This window comes from Musca vetustissima, unplaced genomic scaffold (genome assembly GCF_032173495.1).
Source record: "Musca vetustissima isolate MV318-11 ecotype Yass unplaced genomic scaffold, APGP_CSIRO_Mvet_v1 utg29865, whole genome shotgun sequence".
NCBI classification, from domain to species: domain Eukaryota; kingdom Metazoa; phylum Arthropoda; class Insecta; order Diptera; family Muscidae; genus Musca; species Musca vetustissima.
In genome coordinates this window covers 36,723-51,865 of record NW_026879333.1, presented here as the reverse complement: position 1 = coordinate 51,865, position 15,143 = coordinate 36,723, and the positions used below count along the sequence as shown (strand labels likewise).

General features: G+C 33.9%; 1 protein-coding gene across 1 annotated transcript; it reads left to right on the top strand.

Annotated features, from left to right (window-relative positions):
* The first annotated feature begins 1,870 nt into the window (after positions 1-1,870).
* LOC133324213 (uncharacterized) lies at positions 1,871-9,186 on the top strand. The gene is made up of 3 exons (XM_061533060.1): positions 1,871-1,879; positions 8,027-8,251; positions 8,344-9,186. The coding sequence occupies exons 1-3, from the start codon at positions 1,871-1,873 to the stop codon at positions 9,184-9,186; spliced, it is 1,077 nt and encodes a 358-aa protein (XP_061389044.1).
* The last annotated feature ends 5,957 nt before the right edge of the window (positions 9,187-15,143 follow it).

Here is a 15,143-nt window from a genome sequence, read left to right as displayed (position 1 = left end):
ACATTAAATTAAATGAAAACGAACAATTAGAATTAGATATAGCTACCAGATATAATGGTAGCTATATCTAAATCTAATTCGAGTTTAATCAATTCTCCTGACATGTCATTCTGAACTGCGGACAATTGTGGAACCGATTTAGGCCACATTTGGCACATCTTATTATAGATTGAAATTAGTCTCCTATGTAAATTTCCCATCAATCTGGCAGATGTTGAACAGTTGCCTTTTTATTTACATTAAATTACTGGGAAATATATATGAGATCTATATCTGAGCCGGTTTGCAGCATATACACGTAATATGTGTTCGTGTTTTCTTTATGTCACATTACAACAAAATTGTAATGTTTTCCCCATATAGCTATCCTATATACATACGATCCTTTACAGTTTTAAACCTTTTAACATCTGGTATATGTATGTAAGATCCTCTGTATGTTTCCTATATAACATAAGTCCTTTCGAATGTTTTTAAAAAAGGGAATTTCCACCTCTTTACCATGAGTGGATATTCCTCGCAGACTCCCATATTGAAAATGGCCACTGAAGTGGGTTTAACGTTATATGAGCTCTGTAAAAATTGGTTCCGATATTGATAGTTTGTGATAGGAATTTTTGACACCCAATGAGAATACAAAATATAAAGCTACAGTCTAATTGATTGATAAACGTGTCCAAACTCCCCAAAATACCGACATTGAAACAGAATGATAGGCTATATGAACTTAATAAAGGATTTCTACCAATATTAGATCCTTATTTAAAGGTATATATTTTGAAGGACTATTTTAAAGTATTTTTTAAATAGGAAAAAAATCCAGACAGCTATTTTTATGTAATTTATAAAATATTAAACAGATTTTCCCCAAAACATTTGTTAGCTGTTATATAATATAGATACAAACATCCAAACATACATATCCCCACAATATTACACGTAATTAGCATATTTTGTTCATCACTTTTAATAGCACTGGAAATATGAAAATACATTTTTGATTTCCTTAACGGATGTGGCGTCGAAATTCGGATGTGGAAAATACTAAATGCAAATGTTACCATTTATTAGCTTGTTTGTTTTCCCCAGGTTTTTTTGCTTCTTGCTTGTGTTTTGCTATGGTTAGCAAAAATTGATGTAATTCCCGAAATGTGTTATCCAGCTAACGATAACCTCGAAATATTGAAAAAAAAAACAAGCGAATCGAGATGTCGATGATGCTGATGCAATGGGACCAGCATTTGTTACATCTTTACCTCTAGCATCACCTGTTTGCTGTGTGCTGCGGTGTGTTGTGGACCGATCAATGAGTTTTGCACGTCGAACACACTTGAAGCAAGCCAAAAGAAGAAAACAACTGATGCTGCTACCAGCCACTTGCTATTAAATTGAATTATCTTCATTGAAAGACGCAGAAAAAACTGAAACAACATTGATATGTTGGTTGGATGGCTGGTTGGTTGGTTTGCTCACTGGCTGGCAGGTTGGATTGCTTGGCTACATTGAGGTGTTTGGTCTTTGGCGTTTGTTTGGCATTAGGAAGTTGGCATAAAACCGTTGTAGCCGCCGCAATTGCTTTCAGTTTCTGTATGGACTACGTGCGGGTAACAACAAATGTGAAATTAAAAGCAACATTTTGATAAACTCAAAAGACGCAATATTGATAAATTAATGGCAGTTGCAAAATAAAGAAGTGAATGAAAAAAAAAGAAATCGAAAACGAAAAATAAATAAATATATTTTTGAAGCACCCCACAAAGTTATTAAATCACGCATCAAATTACGATTGCAAAAGACACCGATAGTTAAATGTGTGAACAGCTGTGAATATTTTGAAAAAATAAATTGAGATTAAAAGACATTAAACATCATGTTTATTGTAAGTAAATTTGGAAAAAGTATAGAAATGTACATTGTCAAGAATTGAGATAAAAAAAATGGAAATGGGCAACTTAAATTTGAATTTAGTGAAAAATAAAAATGAAGTAATATTTTAAAATATATTAATGTAAAATTGATTAAAATAATTTCTAAATGCGATCGGTATGTAAATCAATAACATATTGAAAACATACATATATCGGCTACTAGAAATATCTGGTTAATTTCAAACATGACTGTATATATTGTGATCCAAAAATAACTTATGGTCTGGGGGTGAAAAATTGCTTATGGGTATGAAAGTCCTTGCGATTATATTAAAAACCTACAAGGATAAATTCGTCATAGAAGTTTTGAGTAATTTGCTGATGATTTTTCTGCTTGCAAATGTAGGGTTCATGAAGAAGAAGGAATATTCACATTCAAATCGAATATGCAATATTTTTTGAAACATATACTCCTTTTATCTGAAGTCCTAAATACCAGAAGACGAGCATTTTTGACTTGTACAAATGTGTCCAGCACACTCAAAGACAAACAAATCGATATTCGTTTCCATGTTTTTTTCACTTTCACCCGATCCTTGCTCAGAAGATCTTATATCTATGTATATTCATAAAGTAGAATATATACAACTATGTATAATTGTAGATTATGACCATCTTTGGATTCGTCTGAAATAGTTACATTTATTTGAGAGAGATAGATTCGGACAAGTACATTTTCGATTCCGATTTTCAGATTGTAGAACCTACTTTTAATCAATTTAAGCGCTAAATTAAACCGAACTCAATTTTGTATATACTCCATCGTTGGGTGGCGGCCGGAATACTTACATATATGGAGGCTAAACCAAAACATGAACCTACACTAAAATTTGTCTGTAATTTAGTCTGATTGGAAATTTGGTGTGGTCCTTCAATTAAGGAAAGTGAAAGCTTTGCAAAGTTAATATGAGGTTTTATGAAATTTATAGGTTTTTAAAAATGTTGATTCTTTGTGGGGGAGGTATCAGAAGTAGTAGATTAATGGGTCCCATCTCCAGACTCGATTTAATAGAAATATTTGGTAAAAAATATTACGATGTGCAGAGCTTGCATCAAATTGGAAATTCCATTCGGTTTATTGGATTTTAAACATTTCAAAATGTCGAGCCTTTGTTAGGTAGGTACCAGAACGTTTAATACAAATATTATGATGCGCAAAGTTTGGATGAAATTTCGCGTTATATTAGGTTTAAACATTAAAATCTGACACATTGTGGGAATCGGTGGATAATCATCAATCATTATACGAGCATGGTTCAAATATTGGAATGGGCAAATAGGATAGTTCGTATGCATGGTATAAAATTCATTTTCAGCTAATTTTTGACCGGGAGTAGTGGACCGATATTCTTTTCCATCTTTGAATTATATTTATGTTAGGAAGAAATCCTTTCGAGAATTATCGTCCACACCAGAAATGTGTATCCGACCGACCGTTTAGGTCGGACATACACATTTTCTGAAACTATTTTGGCTTAAAGAAGATTGGGCTCTAAAACCAATACATCGATGAAGCACTTTTTTGTCGTGCAATGTGTGAGGGTATAAAAAGGGAATGAAAAGAGAAGTCGAAATGAAAGCAAATAAACATTATTCCGTAAACTAGATTAGAAACGCGACATATTTCCACCCTCAGTCCATAGATTAATGATACGATATAAAATAAGCATAATCAAAATATTGAACCAAATATATTCGGGCATATTCGAGTGGATTTAAATTTGTCCGTCAGGATTAAATTTACAATTAGGATCATGTTTGGAATTTATTATTCGTAATAATGAAAATGCGAATATTTATCATCATAAATGGTGTTATTTTTTTAATATTCTCTGCTATAACTTATAGACAATTATTTGCGCTTAAACCAATTGTTGAAAAACTTTTTTTAACTCCGATTTGATTCCATTAAAATGTGGTTTTGAACACTTCGACGACATCTTCTGATAAGAAAAATCATGAATGGTCACTCATTTTTACTGATATGCAAAAATAAAAATAAGTCATTGGGAGCCACGTCAGGCCTTTACGGCGGGTGACCCTTTAACTTCCGTTAGTTTGAGCCAATGTGAGAGACCTCACATTGTCATGGTGATCGTTGATTCGTCTATCCTCCCTAGTTTCTTGCAATTTCCTTGAAGACTTCAGGCAAACAAATTGTGTTGCACAAACGGAACAATCACCACATGACCAGTTTTGCGGAAGTAGCAGGTGATCCTTACTTCGTGCTTCTTCCACGAACAACATTCGTGCGAAATTAAGTCTTCTTCAAAGACCCAGATGATCGATTGCAATTTTCTTTTGATCTCATACTTATAGAACCATAATTCGTCGCCTGTAACGATCATATAAACCCCTTTCGAAGCACCCCGGGATCGAATGGTCAGGCAATATCGAATGTACATTGGTGGAAGAAATGCCCAAGGATATCTGTCGGTATGTCGCGATCAGTTCGCACATGACATCAATGTTTTGAGGCATCAATATTTTTTAGACAACATCGAACCAGTATAGAATTATTTAACCCTATTTTACTGTACTGTAGGGTGGTGTTTCATCGTCATACATGGTTCAGCGATTTTGTGAAAAATTGTCATACGAAAATGTACAGATTTTTACTAAGGACTTTTATAGTAACAATTATCAGACTTTGCAATGGAAATGTGAGATGGTTTTTCTTGTGCATATAACGTACAGAAGTTATTTTTATATCCTTCACCACACTGTGGTACAGGGTATAATGTCTTTGTGCATATGTTTGTAACAGGCAAACGTAAACGGGATACACACATGGTTCCTTTTGAGAATATGTCTATCATATCATTTTCTGAGTCGACTAATGCATGTCCGTATGACTGTCCATGTTAAAATGTAAACAAAGTACAGGTCGCATTAATGATTCGAATTGGATGCAATTTGGCACAGGTCACTTATTTTGTCCAAGGACGAACCCTATTGAAACTGGAGAAAATTGATTCCGATCAAGATATTGGTCTCATATGTGTTTCCGTTCGATTTTATCTAAATAATGCACCAAACTCTCAATATTTGTCCGATTGAGACGAAAGTTTTGTTGAAATCGATTCAGTTTTCGACATAGCTCCTAGAATGGAGGTTATAATCATTTTAATTAATATTTTTCCGTTTTTAACTCATCGAAATATTCTTGATCAGCGTAAAATTCTATTACGATTTTCCAAGTCCGTCTGCCTGTTGCCATCAATCAAAACGAATTGCGATAGATCGCCAAAATTTTGCATAGGGTCGTCTTTTGTCGGCAGGCAGGTAAAGTTCGAAGATGGGCTATATCGGTCCACGTTGAAGCTAGGCCTCACTTGTTTAAAATGTAGTTTTACTAATTATTGCGAAACTTTTTACGGTAAGGTGTTCATGAATTTCGAATGTATTCATCCGGATGAAATGTCCAATAGTGGGTCTATACCATCCTAAGGTAGATTTTATATTAAATTTGTTATTCCATTAGCAATGCTTCGAAATGTTCACCGCAGAACCCATATTGACCCCATAGATATATAATCTTGATCACTATGATCTATGTATAGATCTCAATACTTAGGAATTTTAAAAATGTGGGTTAATATTGTGAATATGATATATCGGCCCACATTTCTGTATATTCTCCATATACCTTCAACATTTGGTACTTTTGGTACGGTTTTCAGCCGAAATTGCTGTAATTTTCTAATTTGAATCCTCTTTGTTTAAACAATCTGCTACTCTTCCAGTGCAGGTTTTAGCTCATGGAGCGTTTTATAGACCTAAAAAATGCATTATAAGGTCGCGTAAGCTATTGTCTTGGGTTTGGCCAAAAAGTCGTAAAATTCATACCAGATTTTTTTTTCTTCTAAAAATAGAAACTATATTTCTTCAGCCCACATAATGTATGGTTCATGCTAATGATGAACAATTTTAAATTAATATCGCCAAATTATCTTATTTCCAAATTGCAAGAATATAAATTAACAACCACCTATATTGTAGAATAAATCTAGTAGGAGTGTTCTAAATGCCATTTGTCAGTCACACCACTACCAAATTGCCAAATTTAAATTGAACAAATTAAACATATTATATCGTTTATTATGAAATAAGATACTATGCGCCACGTAAAACAGTCTGGTAAAAAACACTCGAAATAAAAGATAGGAAATGAAATAAGTTTTTAACAAATTACTATCTAATAACATTAAATGAGCTTAATAATATGTTTATGTATTAATAAATGTGTATCGTATTTCAAATAGTACTGATTTCACTTACTGCTAGTTAAATTTGTTGGTCAGGTCATTCACACTCTATAGATATAATTAGTTAAAATAAATGTAAATAATGGCAAAAGACGGATGGGGTTGTAGTACCATAGAGCAGGGACGTAGGCAGAAATAATAAGGGAGGCCCTATCCATTAATTATAAAAGTTATTTTATTTTATATAAGTTTTAAAAAATGAATTTTTCTAATTTTGTAAAAATGCGTCTATAGTTATGCAACACCAGTAATTTTGAAAGTGCAGAATTCGGCGAAACCATAAAGAATAAATTAATTATTTTTGTTGAATAATATGTGTTTTTGATCGTTTTATTGTGAACAATAACTTAATGGATCCATTTTATTTGTCAACTAACATACCAATTGAATTAAAGGTGCGTCTATAGTTATGATACGCAGTGTATATCTAAATCTGAACCGATTTTCACAAAACTTAACACACATCATTCTAGACTTTAATCAGTACGATATGTCAAATTTCGGGCATTTCGATAGATATATAGGGACTTTGGTACACCATTTACATTAAATCGGACGAATATATATATGGGACCTATATCTAAATCTGACCCGATTTTCACGTAACGTGACACATGTCATTCTAGAATCAATTCAGTACGCTATGCCAAATTTCGTGTAAATCGAAAGATATATAGGGACTTTGGTACACCATTTACATTATATCGGACGAAAATTTATATGGGAGCTATACCTAAATCTGGACTGATTTTCAGGAAACTTAACACACATCATTCTAGACCTAATTCATTACGCTGTGCTAACTTTTGTGCAAATTGAAATTTATATACGGACTTTCGTATACCTTTTACCTTAAATCGGACGAAAATATATATGGGAGCTATATCTAAATCTGACCCGATTTTCTCGTAACGTGACACACGTCATTCCAGACCTGATTCATTACGTTGTGCCAAATTTCGTGCAAATTGAAAGATATATAGGGACTTTGGTACACCATTTACCTTAAATCGGACGAATATATATATATATATGGGTGCTATATCTAAATCTGGACCGATTTTAGGGAAACTTAACACACATCATTCTAGACTTAATTAATTACGCTATGCCAAATTTCGTGCAAATCGACTTTGGTACACCATTTACATTAAATCGGGCGAAAATATATATGGGAGCTATATCTGAATCTGGACCAATTTTTCCCAATTTCAATAGGGTTCGTCCTTGGGCCAAATAAGTGAACTATGCCAAATTTCGTCCAATTCGGATCATAAATACGTCCTGCACTTTGTTTACAATTTAACATGGACAGACGGATGTACGGACGGACGGACATGCATAAATCGACTCAGAAAGTGATTTATGCATATTCTCAAAATGAACCATGGGTCTATTTCGATTATTTTTACAAACATATGCACAAATACATAATACCCTGTACCACAGTATAAATACTTCGAAAACTAGTCGGGCTTTTACTAATAGAATACTCCCAAATGATGGATCAATATTTATCATTTTTTGTGGGGAGATATTCTAGCCAATATTCTCTGTAGAGCAATTTTGCCAATTACAGTCACGAAATGCCAAAAAACAGCAGCTTTGTAATGTTAAAATATAGACACTTCTGTTGGAAAATACGCTTAAGACCTTTAAAGTCTTAAAGGGAGATATAGCTAGATGTAAGGAAGATATAGCAAGATGTGAATCCTATATATTTAAATGTTCATTTTCAGTTCATAACTGTCACCATTAAGCTTGCCTGAACCTGTAGAATTACAGTTCTTACAACTAACTAAAAAATAATTATCTTCTTATAATCTACAGTTACTACTGCTAGTTGCGCTGGGAGGCGTAACAACAAATATCGAAGTTAAAGCGCAGTCCTATTCAAGAAGTTATTACAATTCCGGTGTAACGCCCACCTCGCATTACTATCATCATCAAAGCAGTGGTTTTGTACCACTGACCTATAAAAGTGATTTAATACACGAGGAATCCAAGCATAGATCTTCCAAATATTCCAAGAAGCCCTATAAATCATATAGTTCGGTGAGTTTGGTATTTACCAATTTATTAAATAAAATTAGTATTAAATTTCCGAAAAAAAACTTTTCAAGAAACCTTTTAAAAAATTAATTTAGAATCCATACTATTTACAGGACGAAGATGATACCTCATCGGAACGCTATTCTTCCGATGAATATTCCAATGAAGCCCGTCATCCATATTTGGGTAAGGATCACGATAGCCGAGAATACACCATTGGTACACACATTCGGGTACAACATCCCATATCGGTGCCGAAGAAAATCAAATCGCCATCTCACCCCACGAAGAGTAGTAAATATACAACAATAGGCAGCAGTGTTGGCGGAAGTTATTCTTTGGATAATTCTCAAGAGCAGCGAGCTGCCCCGGAATACTTTAGCAGTGCAGTGAAAAAACAGAAATTCTCTAAACTTTATGAACCCGATCCATTCCATGTGATTGCACCTCCGAAATCCACTGTGGCTTCTCACATCAGTTCTCATCATCATTCAACGCCAAGCTATGATGTCTACGAGCCGCACAGTGATTCCTATGAAAATGCCGATGTACCTCTAAAATCTCTTAAAGCAAGTCAACGTGATCGTTTCAATGGTGTCGCATCGAAGAAACAAATCGAAAAATATCTGGAAGATCAAGAAAAACTTTTGGATGAGGCTTTAAAACTGCAATTGTTGAGTAGTCCGAAATTTCAAAAACTTTTGAAATCAGCCGAAAAGGAACATTTCCACAAAGAGGTCGATTTCGAAGATGAATATGTAGCCAATGCCCCAACACCATATCGTGAACAATTCCCCAAGCCAGTTGTATCGTTGCCTCCAAGTGGTAAGAGATCTCGTCGCCGTCCCCCAACATCGGAATTTAGCCGTCCCCACAAGACCGTTGTCGTCTCAAAACCCAATCGGAAATATCGTCAGGCATATGTCATTGAAGTTTAGGTGACGACGATCGGCGCAATGTGGATTTTCGATTTGTATATTATTAATGTTTCTTTTAGTTATAAGTGTAATTTATAATTTTTCTTTATAGATAATAGTTATAGTTTTGTAGATTTGTGAACTTTACTTCGTGGTATTAATGTTAGTTTCTGTTCTAATTTTGTTACAATGTTACAGAGTAAATAAAGATTTGAAATAAGACATTTACTTTTTAGAAGGGATTTAATTTTCTTAGTCAAGGTTATTACTTATATTGATAATAGATTTATTTTTGAGATGATAAGGTTACATCCATCTCTGTTCCTTAGAGAAGCTAAGAAGCATGCTAATGTTCTGTTTCCGTACATATTTTAATGATAGAGCTGGTAAAAGGGAAAAATGTCAAAATCGCTCTAAGATTACAAAATAATACAACAGAATGTACTGAAAAGGAAAACAAGTAAAAATGTCTAAACTAATTGGGAAACTAATTATAAGTTTGCATTCCTGGATACCATTTTTTACACACAAATTTTCCAACAAAAAACTTGAGCAAAAATAGTCTCTTTCAGTTTGTGGAACGGAACTTCGTGGAAGTTTGGAGGCTATGTCAAAACATGAAAATATTCGGTGGCGAATGATTTCAACTACCAAAAATCTGAAATCCCTGTGATCATTAAAATACCCGTACTGGAAATATACTGAATACAACAAATGTTTCTTTGGACCAAATAATTACTTACTTAGCTGGCTGGAGGCATAACATTTGGTCTATAAGCCGAGCATAGAATATATTTCCAGGCGCGTCGGTCTTGTCCGCAGCTCTTCATATTTGAAAGACAATGTTTCAAAATGTCCTCTTCCACTTGATCTTTCCATCGAATTCGTGTCTTTCCACGTGGATCCCTTTTGAGCTGGGGTATCTTCATCCATTCTCACAACATGACCTAGCCACCGTAGTCGCTGCAGCTCGATAGTCTCACTATTCCGATGTCCGAGAATAGATTTACAACTCATGATGTCTTGCGTGTTGTTAACATTAGATTGGTCTTCTCGCCATTTTCTGCCAGTTTCACTTTGACAGACTCCTTCTCAATTCGTTCAAATGTGGTTGTTATAGCTCGCAATGTTCGAACCATTATGTCGATGTCGTCGGCGTAGGCGAGTAACATCTGTTGTTTGGTGCAAAGAGTACCATTTCTGTTCACATTTGCATACCGAATGACCTTTTCCAGCAGGATGTTCGGTATTGAAGGGTTCCGAGAGTTCCGTCTTTAACAGTTGAACAAGGGCCAGTTAAAGTTATACTGCATAGTCGTATCGATTTTTTCATAGGTCTTTTGCATGACTTGGCAAAGAGTGAAAATCTGTTTTATGATGGATTTGGCAGGTTTGAAGCCGCATTGGTATGATCCAATAATGTAATTGACCACTGGCACCATTTGTTCACACAGCACGTTGGATAGCATTTTATATGCGAAGGGAAGGAGACTTATTCCTCTATAGTTGGTACATATCGTCTTGTCTTCTTTTTTGCACAGGTACAGGATGCTGATGTTCCAATCATTGGGTCTCTAGCCTAATTGTGCTAATCAGTTGATAAATGCTCCTGATTAGCATCTGACCACCAGTTTTGAATCGTTCGGCCGGTAATCCATCGGCACCTGCTGCTTTATTACTCTTCAGACGATTAATTAATATTTTGACCTTATCTTGGCTAGTTGGTATACAATATTCACCGTTACCATTTGATCCCAGAAGCGATGCAAAAGGCTCCTTCCAGATCATCAACACGCTATCTGTATCTGTCATCACGTTTCGTTCATCTCTACAGGAGGATGCGCCTGCACCAAAGCCTTGGATTTGGTGTTTGGGGAAGTAAAATTTCCGGACTTCATTTTAATTTATAATAATTTTATAATATCATGAGAACGGACTATCCGATATCAACCAAACTTTGTACAACCTACTATCTTTATGTCGGAAATATTAAAACATATCTTAAAATATTATGTTGTTTTCACAGTCAACTTAACACCAATATCGGCCATAATTAAAATTTATGTACTATTGAGTACCTTTGTTCTCATACAGTACGTATTTCCATAACATGAATACTAACCGCAACTGGAAAAACTATATATGGGCAATATTGCCAATTTTTTAACATAGCTGAAGACGAGGTTCGCCACTTTATAATTCGGGAATTACTTAAGTATCGATTTGTGACTAAGCCACTCATTTCTTCTTGTTAAAGTAATACTAAAAGCCTACAAAATGGGGACTACTTCTCTTATTTATCATTTTTCAAAATATTTATCATTTTTCAAAATTTTAACTGCATCTACCTTTAAATGATTCTGACATTTTGAAGCTCGATTTTCAGTGTTTTTTTAAAATTTACTTCTAGCTTTAATACGCAAATAGGAATTTCTAAAAATCGATTATAAGATTATTGTAGCCGCGAATCTGAGTAATTTTATATACATTTTGTGTATGTAGTATGCACAGCTTCAGAGTAATACTCATCCAAATGTGAAAATTTTGTGCGATCAAATTTCTAAAAAACCTATTTTTTGGCCAAATTTTTAGATCTGTCAATTGAATGATATGGGTACCCGCGATCAGTAAAGTTTTTTTTATGTTTCGGATGAAATAAAATCTTCTTCGTGAAAATCCATCTACTAGAACGGCGGGAACTGGCGAAATTTGGCAAGAAATGTTTTTGAAAATAATGCAGATTTAATTGCATTTTCTGTGGGTCATTTCCATTTCAATAAATGACTTTATACGTATTTTGAACTTTTGCAAAAACAGAACTTTAATAACTTCAGCCGAAAGAGAGATGTACCGAATTTATCTCAAAAATAGAATCAGCAGGGTCATCCATGGTTCTTAATGGACCGCATTGAAATATATATAGATCGATGTATTTAGGGTGCACACCGAAATCGGATGTGCGTTAATGGCATATGGACTTTTCGGAAATTATTCGCGTTTTACTAGTTTTTGGGTACTTCAATGCAACATGTAGCACATCTTAGCCGTCAAATGAAATTTCGCAAAACCTGCATGGATTGGAAGATAATCATATAAATCATAATAAAATTGAATAATAATACTAATATTTTTCTGAAATTTCTTGTAAAAAAAAAAAAACTAAACAATAAATATAATGACATTATTTCTTCGAACAAAAAAACAAATAATATTCCTCAATATCTTGTTTTGTTGTCGCTGTAATTTACAAATCGCTACACAGACTTGTGTAATTTTGATATCAGCCGATTTATGAAAATGGAATATTAAAAAATTGGCAATATTGTTCATATATGTTGTACCACTTAATATAAATTTTCATAGGTATTCAATATAAATCATATTTCCAAATTTTCCAGCACCATTTGGTCCACCATTCCCACATACCCCGATCTCACACTCCATAACCTAAATCCAAATTTTATCAAATTTACATAAGTACAAATTTCCATAACGACTAACATCATAAATCCAATACATATGATATTTCCCAATTTCAAGATTCCAGCGGGTCAACCAAATCCATATATTACACATATGCCTTCCTACATACTTCAATCCTACACCCCAACAGTAATTTTAAATATCAGGATTCCTATCGGATCACCAAAATCTAAATTGTACCAAATTTAGTACATAGTTCCATAACTACATACATGATACAATCAAATAAAAAATGTTTTTTTTTTCCATTTTCAGAATTCCAGCCCTATAGGGTTACCCATGTATTCAGCCCTGCCCCCCTCGCTGCATATAAGTACAAATTTCCAAATATAATTTGTATTAAATTAAATACCCCAATTCTATATTACAATAGTAATTTAAATTCCACATTTCAGGATTATAGATATATTGGATTACTAATCCAAATTGTATCGAATTTAGTACCATTTAGAATACATTCTACAATTCTATTCTACAATGCAGTAGTAATTATATTTCCAAATGTCAGTGTTTCATCTCTATCGATTCACCCAAATCCCAGTTGTATTGAATTCAGTACCATTTATTTTTAGCTCTATCCGTTCACATGCTACGAAATTGGAACACATTTAGTACATTTTACAGTACATTTATAGTTCGAATTTCCAGTTCCACCAAAGGCTTTGGTACATCTATCCTACACCGCATCAATGATCCTCACTTCAATTTTCAGGGTTCTAGCGCTACCCGTTCGCTAAATACAAATGGTTTGAAGCGATTTGAATAACCGACAACAACATTAACTTAGAACAATAAATCCGAAACCTCAATAACTTACAATAACTCTTTCAGTATATAAAATCTCGATATTATTTACTCCTTTAAACCCCACGACTAAATAACTGAATGAAGTCCACTATCACAATTTTGATCTAATTACATTAATTATGGCAACCCTACAATTATTTTCTCTTTAGTTATTTTCTGTTTTAATTGAAGACGTGCTCGAGTAGTTCGTTGGGAGTTTCGCGAGTCGTGTTTTCTTTAATTTCGGTAATAATTTAATGACTCACCGTCTGTACATTTTTATAATAAGTTATATACAATTCAGTGAATCTGATATTGTTATTAAAACTATTAATTTTATCACGTTTTTATTTGTTTGTGTAGTTTTTTTTATTTGCAAGTTGCCCATCAATGTTTGTGTTCATTGAAAATATAATTATTTGGCAATATAAAATGTTGTGTTAAATAAATTTGGGCTACGTGCCATTTCAGAGTTTCGTTTGTTTAAGTTTTTCGTGTCACTCTCGATCGTCTGAAAAATCGTTGTCGTCGCCGTCGTTGTTTGCAGTTGTGATCTTAGGAGAGTAAGGAAATGGGACAGGAGCATATCTTCAAGGTAATAATATTTTATTGTTGTTGTATTCTTATATTACTCAAGTGTAGGGTGGGCAGGAATGGGAAAGTCGATTTTATAATTCAATAGAGACATGCGACAACTAAGAACTACAATTCGTCAACAGCAGTGTTGCCACTATTTGTGTGGGCATTGTTTCCTGTCTCAACTCCTTGATCTTTTAAATAATGACTTGATATTCTAACCCTTTGAGTCCCGATGGTTTTCCGTGACTATATAACTATTTTCTGTGTAAATATTTAATGCAACTATCCTAAATAGGATACCAACAAAATTTGACGTCGCTGCTTTGAATATTCATCCTTTTGAGAATATGCATAGAATCACTTTTTAAGAGAATCCCCACCACCCATTCTCGATTTTTTATTTTTAAGATTTTAAATAGGCTGGTAAATGAATACCAATGCTTTTTAAGGTTTGTAACTTTGCACATATATATTTGAAGATTTAAAAAGGAGAAAAAAAATTTACAAACAATTTTTGTTGTTGTTGTTTTTTTTTTTTAATCAAAAAATTTCCTTATTTTTGATGGCGGGCATGATAACTCATCACTGGAACATCGGAATCCGAAAATTCCAACGGTGTTAGAAAGAGTACATGTCTAGCTCTCGTATGAACTAGGATTATTAATTTCGCACAAAAATTAAGAAAATTGCGGAACTTTGAAAAAAGATTTTTGGAAAATCGCCGATTTTTGACCACAAACCACAAAAAATAGGCAAGATCTTCACCGATTAACTTAATCCTAGTTCATACGATAGCTATACACTCACAGAGAAACGTCCCAAAATTTGAAATCGATTGGGTTATTTGTTTTTGAGTTATCGTGCCCGCCATTCCCAAAAACGCTGTTTGGAGAAAAACGCCTTCAAAGTTTGAGAAGCCCTCTTGCTGTCACTTGATGCTAACACAATAAATCGGCTATATCTTCAAAATTTGTTGAGATTTTACCATGAAAATTTATAGGGACATTCTTGAATTAGTTTAGGTTCGAATTAAATCAAAATACAAAATTAATTTTTTGAAACCGAGGATTGGGGGGGAGGTCCCCTAAAGTCGATTTATGCATGTCCGTCCGTCCGTCTGTCGGTCCATG

Excerpts from the sequence above, each read along its gene's own strand:
- LOC133324213 (XM_061533060.1), top strand. Across the intron at positions 8,252-8,343 it reads CCTATAAATCATATAGTTCG|AATCCATACTATTTACAGGA; the intron begins GTGAGTTTGGTA and ends AAATTAATTTAG.